We start from the raw sequence: 12,367 nt of genomic DNA, 5'->3' as shown, positions 1-12,367 counted from the left end.
CATGGAGGTTAGTAGCTTTTCTGCAGCTTAAGACTCTTAAAAGAGTCGCCTAAAACACTTAGAAGGCAAAGCTAGTCTAGAACCTGAATCTTTCCTAGCTAAAGAGGCCAGATCTCTAGAGCTAGGGTCTTGTGGACTTGTATTTTCTCTTGGTACGGGGAACTCCCACCATCCTTACCGTTCAGCATCTTGTCTGCTACTTAGTCTCCAAGTGCTCTGGCAACTCTTAAGTGTCTTGCCTAAGGTCATGCAACTATTATGAAGGTCTTCTTGCTTTTGAGGTCTGTTCTTTAACCACTACTCCAAGTTGCTTCTTTATCTACTAAATATACAATATTGGAGAAGCTGTGGGAAGTCAGGTTGCTTATAAACTCTATTGGAACTGTGAACTGATTAAGCTTGCGTGGAAAAGTTTTGAATCATGCAAGAAAAATGATACTTGTTGAACCCTTTAACTCAGCTATCCCACTATTAGTCATATAGTCCAAATTGAAGACAGAAAAGTATTACGTATGCCAAAATTCAACATTTTTTTGTGTGTGCCATAAAAAAAAAAAAACTAGAAACAAAGTGGGTATCCATTGATTTGGAAATGATTTAATACATTGTGGCATATGAATGTATTAATAATATCCCAGATTTTCTGTCATGCTTTTAGTACCTTCCTGTTTTTTAGATACTCTGTGAATTGATCTCTCAATATGGCCATACCTATAGTCTCCAGCAAGGATCTCCTCTATGCATATTTGGTCCAAGCCAGCTGCTTTTCCCATCTTTGTTTTTATTCAGTCTATTTCCTTCTGCTATAGAAGCATACATGGATTGTGACTAAAGCTCCATGCAAACTAGCCCTGAAGGTCCACACAGACTGGGCCAATAGTTATTTACTCAATACACTCAACTAGATCTGTGAGTATTCCCAAAAGTGACATAGATTCCAATTCATCCATGCTTGCTTGTCTTCTGGACTTTTGTCTTTTTCCTTCTGTAAGTTCATCACGGAGTCTACTAAAGATGTTGGGACCTTCCTCACTTTATCTTGATATTATAAACACCAATGGAGCTTATAGGTATGTTCACCATTTGACAAGCCCATCTTTTTTTGATCATACCTTTGATTATGTCCTTTATTCCATTTCTCCTATAGAATTCCATGTTTGATATGAGTTGCAGCCTTGTCACTTCTCTGTTGCCCTTTGGGTAATCTTTAATTTCAATTCTTTGGGGACTTTGGTGTCCCCTATATACAACATTAGCAGAAGAATATTGATATTAAAAAGAAGGTTCTCTGTTTCAGGGATGAGTTAGGCTGCATGAAGGAATTTGGCAGTCTTTCAAAGATAACTCAGATTTCTTTCCTACCCATGTTCTGTTTGCCATATCTGCACATTACATATACATATGGGTATAAATATGTGAGTGTGTATATCCATATGTGTACATATGTGTGTGTACACATTTATGAAGAGCCTTTGGGGACACAGTGGACAAACATGAATGAAGGAATACAATTGATTCCAGTGCCTTCGCTCTTTTAATTATTTCCCATTTATCGTGTATATAGCCTGTTGGTGTATATTTGTTTGTTAGATCATAAGCTCCTTCAGGGCAGGAACTCTTTTTTACTTTTTTGTTGCTTTTGTATCCCCAGAGCCTAAATGTTTATTTATTGTTTAAAAAAACACAAATGAACTGACTGGACCTTCTTCAGGCTAGATCCTTGTAGGTGTACGTTCAGTATTGGAAGTATAGGTCATTCACCAGTTAACAGAAGGTTTACTTAGCTATAGCATAGAAAGGATATTCAGCTGGGATACTATAGAACTTAAGTTGGGCAGACAGTTCCCCTTGCCTCCAAATATAAGTCAAGACATCACCTGTGATGTCATTAGTTCTCTTCAAAAACAAAAGACCAACAACAGTAGCAATAAGCAAGGTAGGGTGTGGTTACTTATGCAGCCTTGGGATATCTGTTAGGTTCCTGAAGTGCAAAAGGGGAAGGGATATTTCAAATGAAAAATCACAGTGATAGCAGTTTAAAAAACCCAAAAACTTAATTGATAGAACAGATGCAAATGAAGGCAGCTAGGTGGCCCAGTGGATAGGGTTCTGGGCCTGGAGTCAGAAAGAGCTGAGTTCAAATGTAGCCTCAGGCATTTACTAGCTGTGTGTCCCTGGGCAAGTCATTTAATCTTGCCTGCCTCAGTTTCTTCAACTATAAAATGGAAAATAAGAGCACCTACCTCTCAGGGTTGTGAGGATCAAAAAGATTTGTAAATAAGACACTTAGCATAGGCCCCGGCATATTAAGAAATGGTTACTCCTTTCACTTATTGCCTCCCCTCCACATAGAGAGTGTTATAGTTGTTCAGCCTCCATTGCCTTAATCCCACAGTCATTGAACATTAGTATGGCTTAAGTATGCAGTGGGACACACTCCAATTGGATGCCATTCAGGGCTCAAACTGAGATAAATTTATTAGATAAAGGACTGATGTGGCACTAATCAGAAACTACTACAATGTCAGTGAGGCAAGGCAGTAGGGTAGTCTGGATCACTGAGATGAGAATATTTCCTGAATTCCCTATAAAAAGAATTAAGGGCATAGAGCCAGTAAACAATTCTACTTATGTTACAGTATAAGAGTGGTTAGACTGGAGAGGTGGGGTTAGGGAAGAGGAAAATATTTGGTCTCTTTGGTTAATTAAACCTTGACATACAGGCATGAGAACAAAGCAGTAAAAATGGGTTTCACCAGTTCACGGTCCATCCCCTTGAGCCCAGCACTATTTCATATCAAAAGCTTTTCTGCCTACAACATGTATAAGGCATATAGTGAAGGAATCTATGAGCTGATGATGAAGGCATTGCCACTTATTGGATTCTCATTAGGATTATGATGATGCTTTCTGGGCAGAGGACTAGGACCCAAATCTCAGACATGAAAATTCTACACATCAGGGTCTGTCCACACCTTGGAGAACCAATTTTCCTATGGTCTGTTTAATTTCTAAACTGGTATTAACGCCCAAACAACACAAGGTGGTAGCTAGTGCATCTCCCTGGCTGGCTAGTGCATGGTCTAGAGACATACACTTATCTATCATCATGCAATCTAGGGAGCTTGGACTGCAAGCCTGTGCTTCTAACCCTTCAGCAGTTTTGTTGGCTACTTGGGCTTCAGTTAAGTCTCAGAGGCAGCTAGGTGTCTCAGTGAATAGAACACTGGTCCTAGAGTCAGGAGGACCTGACTTCAAATCCAGCCTCAGACACTTGACACACTAGCTGTGTGACCTTGGACAAGTCAATTAACCCCAACTGCCTTGCCTTCCCCCTCCAAAAAAAATGTCTCTGGTTCCTCCCCTCCCCACATACATAGCCTTGGAAGAAAGGCCTTTAAATGGTAAAACCCCATATCTCTGACCTGACTATATAGCAGCAAGACTTCCACCCCACTTAATAAGTAGCAAAGGGCTTAGCTATCACCTATGGGGTACTTCCTTATTTTTTTCCAGGGATTAGGGTTGGGATGGCAATACCATTTCAGATGAAGAGAATGATGAGATGCTTGCAAGGCTGAAGAGGCTATGCTGGAGGCAGTAATCAGGGATGAGTATATTTACATTATCAAGGGTATATTCTTCCAGGTCACAAAGCCTGGGCTTGCCCAATTGCAGAAGGAACACTTGGTAGCATAGCCACAAGGACAGCATTTGTCCTGACGTCATATTTCCTCAAATCTGAAGGGGAGGCATGATGAGAGTGAAGGATCTGCTTTGACCAGTTGTTTCAGAGATGCATAATTCAGAGAAAAGGTGCTTTCATTGTCATTAAAGTATCAACTCATAATATCCAAAGCTCTACTTCTGGGGAGCTAATTTACCTGCCTTCTCTGATGTTGCATTTTTGGCATCCTATTTTGTTGTGTTGAGTTCCCCTCTATCTTGCTCTCTTCCTTGCAACCTGTAAACTATACTTTCCCTCTATGGAAGTTGCTATTATAGTTACATTTGTGTTCCCTGGGGCTAGATGACAGCTCTATCAGTTGCTGATGTTGGCTGCCACTACTATACTTGGGTCAGGTATAGAAATGAGTTCAGTGTAGACTAGGACCACCTTCATGGTGCCATCTGGGTCTGATTGCCTCCACCATGTAGATAATGACCAGGGTTGACAATACAGTAGAAAAATCAAACCAGTTCAACAGGAACAGTTGAAGTGGAATCACCTTGTTTCTATTGATTCCCATCCAGTGACTACTGTTACCTATAGAGATAAAAAGCAAGACAGGGTGAAGGTCAGAGTCTAGGGTTCTTCTCCCCACTAGCCTACATCCTCCTTTCTTTTGGTTACTTCCTTTCCCAACAGCCTCTAAATATACTGTCCAGTGGAGAGTACATAGTGTTCCTCCTTCCCCCTACCCTGTACTGGAGCTCACTATCTCATCTGGGATCCATTTATCACCCTTTGCTGATTTCCCCTTGGTATCCTCCTTTTTAGTCCCAATAGATTCCTCAGGCTATCAATTTGTTCTGGGGAAGTTAAGTGGGGTTTTGGACAGGGTAATGTAAAAGATGGTTGGTTTGCTACCTGGCAGGGATCAATACATCCAAATTAGCATCAAATTTGCTCTGCAAAGTAGATAAGTGGTTCCCATAGTTTTCTCTTCTATGAACCTCTTTCACTACCAGCGAAAAAAATGTTGTGAACCCTAGGGTAATTTAATATACTGCTAATAAAAATTCTTTTAGATTTATTCATTGTTTACAATAACTGCAATGACAACTTTCATCCTCAAAATTAAAATTTACATTGTGTAATTATAGTTATGAAATCTAAATTCTTATTTTATTTATAATTACTAAAATTCTACTTATAAAATGTTTACAAATTTATTTTGTAATTCCACATAAAATAATTCACAGTCTAAAATCTGTTTTCATATTAAGTTTATATTTTAATTTTAAACAAAAAAAAGTAAAAATGCTCTCTCACACACATAGTAGAAAATGATGGAATTTTTACAAGTTCTCTTGCTCTGAGAATTAGCAGCTCATTTTTTTATATTTGGTCACCTAACCTAAATTAATGAAAATGAACAGTTAAAATATTTCCTTTTCTATTAGCTAATGACAAGTACTATATTTAACACTAAATGTACTTCAAGTACAGTTATGCATGTTGCTTTGTATTTAACAGTGTTAATATTTAAAACTAACCAATGTTGCCAACCAGTATATTTGAAAATCTGCCAGATAAAAGAATAATAACTTAAGTGGAGAATAAGTTTAAATCACTAAAGAGTCTTAATATTGCTAAGAAAGGAAGTATAAAGTTTCTGCAAAATGTTTGTTATGGTCTTTGATGATTTCAAGATGACTGGTAATGTGCCTGCCCAATAATCATGATTTTCTAACAGCCAGACATTTGTGCTGCAAGAACACAAATATTTGTAAATTTTTAATCACCTGATTGCATAGCTGATGAGGTGTGATTAAAGGATAACAGAGGGAAATGAGGAAGCTACTCTGATGCAATGTACAGATGAGGGTGTGCACATACATCTGATCATCCATTGGGAACTGAATGGGGCCTAAATGTCACCTCCTTGTGATTATTTGGAAACAATTTAATGACAAATTGAGATACTGCAGGAACACACTACACTTAGAAGCAGTCAGAGTTGAATATAATCTCTGTATGAACAAAATCATTGTGTTTATAATCACAAGCATTTCGAACAGCTACAGAAACAAACCAACAGTGCTTCACTTGTAACATAACTATACAATTATTCATTGCTTAATGTGCTATTAAAGAATTTTGTAGTGTAAATCCTTTTATCATTGTCACAAATCCCCAAGGGGAATTGCTGGAGTAGAAACCTCTTGTTGGATGTGACTTGGATAGAAAAAAAAAGATGTGCCTGGATACATAGCTATTGGGTTATACACCACTGCTTGTAACCTAGTGTTCCTCTTACCTTTACCTCCTGATAATGGATCAGCTAGCATCTGAGATAATGGAGATGTGTTAGAGAATGAGGTGTTCAAAGAACAGAGTGCATAAGACAGGCCATCTTTCCAGTCAAAGGGGATTGTCTGTTGGAACAAATGGTTTGTTTCAAGCATCTGGTCCATTATTATGCAACGTCCTGATGCTTGAGGGTGATATGAGGCATGGAAAATCTATCATATGGGGCCAACTGGTTATAGCAAATAGAATTCTGTTGTCACTAGAAATCAGACTACCTAATACAAAAACAGTTGTCCTTTACAAGGACCATGAGGGTAGTCTTTCCAATTCACTTGCAAGTCATGGCATCACTTTCCTGAGGCCATTCATGGTCCTCTTCAATAACAAAGGACAAACAACAAAACCCTATATCCTGAATAAATATGTACTGCTTTCAAGATATTTAGACTCCTGTGTTATGAAAGAGGGCCTACATAGGACAACTAGATTTTATCAAGTAGACTTATTCCCTTGGGGATCTTCCCTAGGTGTCCCTTTCTTTCATGGCAACGTATATGTCAAGAAGTATAACCAAATCTTACTTCCTTTCTTCTCTGTGGGTGAGGTGGAGATCTCACTTGTAGGCCCAGTCCTGTGTGATGTAATCATTTCCATGGCAGGTTCTGGCATGGATCCATTGGTCTACTGAGGGAATCTGTTTAAGTGCAGACTTTATCAACTGTCATTCTATATGGATTCCTCAGAAAAGGATACCCTTCAGTGGTCAGATACATTAGTTATGTATAACCATGTATAGCCTTTTCAGTTAGGCTGCTATTGTGGGTCCACAGGAATGCCACTCATACTAGATTGGACTTGATTTTCCAATGTTTGTTGCCATTGATTGTAATACATTGCTAGGTTATTAGCCATGGTTCTCAGGACAGATGAATATCTCCTTTTAAGTGCTCAGTTCAAGGGTGAGGAGCACTACTCATAGCTCTGCCCAGTGGGCTTAGTGTTGTTGCCCTGAATGATATGAACCTTACCTTAAGGCACCTTGATGGCTGCTCTTCTCCACAAGACTTGACTGTTTTTGATGTGACATCAGTAAATGAGGCCTGTGTCCTTTTGGAGGTTGGACAGATGAAGGCTCAAAATAGCCTGGAGTGTGAGTCCACTTCAGGCACATCTCTGGTAGATTGATCAGTCACTAATTCCTGCAACTTATTCACATCTCTGGGTTAGGGCCTCACTCTGCTTTGAATGTATTATTTCCATTTGATAATTAGTATCTTTCCTCTGCCAGGGTTGTGGGATTTGGTATTGGTTAAAACCCATTGGAATATGGGCATCTCAGATCTCAGTATGATAGCAATGTCTTCAGTTGGTCTCTGTCTCAATCAAGGCCCAGCAGCAGGCTAATAATTTCCTCTAAAAGGAGGCATAATTGACCATTGCCCCTATAAAACATGTAGATACAGAATCTGAGAGGTCTCAGATGCATCCTTCTGCCATGGGTTCCAGTTCTGATACAGGATAGAGGCAGTGTCCCCATGTGTCCCCTGGGGGGATTCTATAACTTGATAGCCCAATCACATGAACTAGGAGAAGTCCCTGCCTCTAGTTATTGCTTACTGACTAGCTTCTTATTGACCCAATGGAAAAATGGATAACTCAGGTAATACAATTGCTTTTTGGTGCCAGTTAAAATTAAACCTATCCTAAAATTAAAACCTATCCTAAAGAATCATCAAACTATCATTTGACAGTTCTTCTATATTTCCCCAAATAAAGTGGGAGTACCAAGGGATAAAATAGAAACTTTCTTTATACTTTGGGGACACCCAAATGTTATAGGAATGCAAATTTAAAGATCTTCCCTGCCACTAGATTAAGTGCACCTTGAGCTTGTGGTGGGAGGCTTGTTTTTCAGGAGATACTTTGTGATTGGCCAGTGGGTCAATAGGGTTGTTACATTCTCTGAGCCAGGAGGCTATATAAAACCTTGATGTGAGGCTTTGCTTTGGGGCTCACTTTGAGAAGTGTTCTGTGATTTGACCAGATAAGACTCTGGGCAGCCATTGTTGAGAGCCCCCTGGCTTTGAAAACCTAGATTATTGATGATTCCCTCTCTGGTAATTGGGATTAGGTATGGATGTATGTAATGGTTGGACAATTTGGAAGCCTGTCTGCTGAAATGTTCCTGTTAACTTATGCTTGTAACCTCTGTATATTCTGAAGTGTGGGGTGCTGACTTTTCCCTGAACAAGGTAAATGATATATTTGATTGGTTAAAGCAAGATTGTTAACCCATTTTGAGTTGCTTTCCTTTAGAAAAGCCTGTGTTGGCAGCCACCCTGGGGATGCTGGAAGAAGAGTTTTAAGTTTCATCTGCCTAGTCATCACCTATGCCTAATGAAGATACTATCTCTCAAAGACATAATCAATGAAGAGTTTGCATGCGATGAAAAATATTATGATTGAAAAGTAAGGGCAGAAACAAGGAAGTCTAAACAAAGCTATCCCTAGAGATACTAAAAATGAAAATATTCATTTTAAATCAATACTGCATGGATTGAAAACTGTAGATATGAATTTATCAGAATGTAATGATGAAATAAAAATGTTTATAAGCATGTATGAAAAATATATATATCAAATACAGGAAGGCACTGATTTTTGTCATTGAACTGAGCACTTTAAAGGAGATATTCATCTATCCTGACTCTTGAACCATGGCTAGTAACCTAGCAATCTATTCCAATCAATGGCAACAAACATTGGAAAATCAAGCCCAATCTAGTATGAGTGGCATTCCTGTGGACCCACAACAGCAGCCTAACTGAAATGGCTATACATGGTTATACATGACTAATGCATCTGGCCACTCAAGGGTATCCTTTTCTGAGGAATCCAAATGTTAAGTCATAGAGAGTTGCTTGAAATAAGAAAAAAACTTGTCCAGGATCACATAGTTGGTGTCAGAGGCATAACTTGAACCTAGGTCTTCCCAATTTCCCACCTCAGCACTTTTATCAACTTTGTCATGTGCCAACATATGGAAGAGATTCAAAATAAAACAGAACAATCCATCAATCCACCAACATAAACAGAACTACAATACTAGAATAAAGGCTCATCGAAGAATACAATTTTAGAAAGAGAATGAACACAAGAGGTTATACAAGTGAGAAAAGATGAGGCAAAAATATCTGCCAGCTAAAGTGATCTATCTTAAGATAGAATACAATTTTAGAAAGAGAACGAACACAAGAGGTTATACAAGTGAGAAAAGATGAGGCAAAAATATCTGCCAGCTAAAGTGATCTATCTTAAGACCTATCTTTTTCTTCTCATACAGGCCATGCCTTGCAAGTCTGTGCTTTGGTTCATTTTTCTTTGCATAGTCAAGGGAATCATAAATCATGCCAAAGCCTGTTGTTTTGCCACCACCAAAATGGGTTCTGAATCCAAAGACAAAAATGACATCTGGAGTTGTTTTGTACATCTTGGCTAGTTTTTCTCGAATTTCAGTCTTAGGCACTGTGGCCTTTCCAGGATGAAGGACATCTATAACCATCTGTTTACGCTGAAGAAGTCTGTTTGTCATGAACTTCCTGGTTCTGATGGTCCTGTCACTCGCTGGTGGCGGCCAGCTCCTTGAGCAGTAGGAGAGGGAAAGGGCTACAATGTTTCCTTTCAATAATATTTCTAAGGCTTAATGGGACTAAAGAAGAATAAATGATCAGGGGGAAGTTTTAAATTCTTTATGTTTCAAGGCACAAAAGAAGTTACTTTATCAAAAGTATGTTGATATATACATCAAGGGAATGTGTATCCACAAAATATGAGGTACTTTAAGAGGCAGAAACAAAAATTATTTGAATCTCATGATCTCCAGAAAGTCCAGCCTAAACATTCACTAGGCAGCTAGCAGGTGCAGTTTTCTTGTGTTAAAATTTGGTCTCAGACACTTATTAGCTGTATGACCCTGGGCAAGTCACTTAACCCTGTTTGCCTCAGCTGGAGAAGGAAATAGCAAAAATATCTTTGCCAAGAAAACCCCAAATGGGGTCATGAAGAGTCAGACATGACTGAAAATTACTGAACAGCAACAACAAACATTCATTGAGTTTGCATGCAAATGTAAGCAATTGTGAAGGTAAGGCTGAAAGACATTCAGTAGGAGTTATTCAGGCAGTAATGAGGAATTCTAAGGCAATCTGCATTTTACATGCCATTTTCCCCAAAGCATGAATTTGTATATATTGTTAGTAATGGGACATGGGGTAAGGAAGAGAATCCCAGGGAGCAAAAACATTAGGAATATAACCTGTGATTAGAGCTAAGTGCCTCCCGGCTGAAATCCCAAGAACAAAACCCACCAAACTTGGTTTTTCGGGTCAAGGGAATCTATGTCTGTTCATGGAAATTTTATTGAATATGTCAAGGAAAACAGTAACTTAAAGAGAAGTGGTGGATTCCACCAGAGAGACGATTAGGGTGCATGTCCCTTTCTCAATCTCTGACCTCTCACAGATTAAGGAAAAGCTTGGCTGGTACTCTGTGAACCCCACTAAGTTTATGGAAGGGTTCAGGGAGATTTCTCTCCAATTTTATTTGTCGTGGGAAGATGTTAACATCATCTTCTCCACTTGCTGTACCATAGAGGAGAAAAAGAGGATCTGGGACCTATCCCAGAAATTTGAAGATGATATGGCTGTATCCTCACCTAACAGGTACCCTCTGGGAGCCACACCTGTCCCAGTTGGTAGATCCTGGGTGGAATTATCAAGGAACTGCAGGCAGGGAGAAAAGAGATCATATGATACTGTCTGGTAGAAGGGATGAAAATAGAATTCAAAAAAGGCTGTGAACTATGAATGCCTCAGGGAAATTACCCAGGGTGCTGATGAGAACCTAGCCCTTTTCCTGGGCTGGTTGGTAGAAGCCATAAAATGCTTTACTAACCTGGATCCTAACTCTTCTGAGGGGACAACCATCCTTGCCATGTGTTTCATTAATCAGTCCGCCCCAGATATCCCACGAAAATTTGGGGAATTGGCTATGGGACCCCAAACACTTCAGAACGAATTGTTAGAGGCAGCTTTTGGAGTCTTTAATAACAGAGACCTAACACTGGCAGAGGAAAAGGATCGTAAGGCTAGGGCCAGAAACAGAGAACAGGTCCAGTTCCAGTTGCTGCCATGACCAGTAAACACAGCAGTACTCCTGATACTTCATAGTGGTGAGAAGGCCTGCTTCCGATTCCACAAGGAGGGTCATTGGTCCCGTGAGTGCCCTACTAGGACTGCTTCCAGAAGGAGACCTCCAGGACCGTGCCCAATCTGCAAGCATGAGGGCCATTGGAGGAGGAATCGCCCCACCGGCGACTTGAGTGGTTGAGAAGCCTCTTCCCAGTGCCCTGTCCTTCCTTAATCTGGGAGAGGTCAGAGATTGAGAAAGGGACATGCACCCTAATCGTCCCTTTGGTGGAATGCACCACTTCTCTTAAAGGACCTAGTGTGGCCAGAGGAGGGGGATTCTGCTACCGTCCCTCCAGTGGAATTTGCTGCTTCCTGTAGAGGAGCTAGAATGGAGGGAGTGGACGAATCAGGCACTGGACGTGGAGGAGGGAGATAGGAAGTTCCGCCCCTGGTAAGGGAAGGACTGGGGGAGAAAGGGATTCTGGGGAACCGAATTCGTCTACAATGGTCTAGGAGACCAATGAGCAGGCGGATCCGGGAGGTGCTGGGGCTGCTGGGAAACGGAGTCCAGGAGAACCGCCGAAAGTGGTCTTACAGGAAGTGGAGGTCTCTGGGGGCCAATGAGCGGGCGGATCCGGTAAGCGCTGGGGCTGCAGGGAAATGGAGTCCGGGAGTGCAGGCGACAGCAGACGCTCAGGAAGTGGAGGATTAGGAGACCAATGAGCCAGCGGATCTGGCGGGTAAGGGGGAGCAATATCCTGGAATGGGGAAGGAGCAGGGGGAGAAGCTCCCGCTCCTGGGGCAGGAGCTGGGGGTCCTGAAAGGGGATCGTCAAGGAGGTCAGAAGAATTCCCTTTTCCAGGGGTGAACTTAACTAGAAGTACTCTCTATACTGTTCCCGTAATTCTGTGTTCTGCCAGAGGGACATAAAGGCCTGGATATAGGGAAATTCCGAGAACTTCCCTTGTGGGCAGCAGAGCAGATCCAGCTGCAGTATGGTGTTATAATTTAAAGCTCTGCCAACAGGACACCTTTCCTGGTCCCCTGAAGTGTATTGGGGCCATGCAGTGTTACAAAAGAATACAAGGCTTTTTTTCTTGAGGTCTTGAAGACCGAGTTTTTTCCAGTTGTTCAAAAGGCATCCCAGGGGTGAGTCTTGGGGTATGGAGGGAGACTGACCCATCCTTTCTCTTGCTCTTAA

General features: G+C 40.8%; 1 protein-coding gene across 4 annotated transcripts in view; it reads left to right on the top strand.

Moving 5' to 3' along the window:
* Window positions 1–11,771: 11,771 nt before the first annotated feature.
* The window catches only part of LOC138176573 (PDZ and LIM domain protein 4-like), a 148,706-nt gene continuing 148,110 nt past the window's right edge, over window positions 11,772–12,367 (top strand). For 3 of the 4 annotated variants that reach the window (XR_011172342.1, XM_069107354.1, XM_069107355.1), the window contains exon 1: window positions 11,782–11,906. Coding sequence is in view for 2 of the 4 variants with exons in the window: in XM_069107354.1 (XP_068963455.1) it covers window positions 11,886–11,906 (21 nt within the window). In the remaining 2 variants the exon portion in view is untranslated. Of the gene's footprint in view, window positions 11,907–12,367 lie in introns of all 4 variants that reach the window. The other variant, XR_011172341.1, reaches the window with a different exon arrangement.

The sequence above is a fragment of the Petaurus breviceps genome, unplaced genomic scaffold, assembly GCF_028583685.1.
Source record: "Petaurus breviceps papuanus isolate PSGF00001 unplaced genomic scaffold, PetGlider_PUasm1.0 89984, whole genome shotgun sequence".
NCBI classification, from domain to species: Eukaryota; Metazoa; Chordata; class Mammalia; order Diprotodontia; family Petauridae; genus Petaurus; species Petaurus breviceps.
This window is presented reverse-complemented; position numbering and strand designations above follow the sequence as displayed.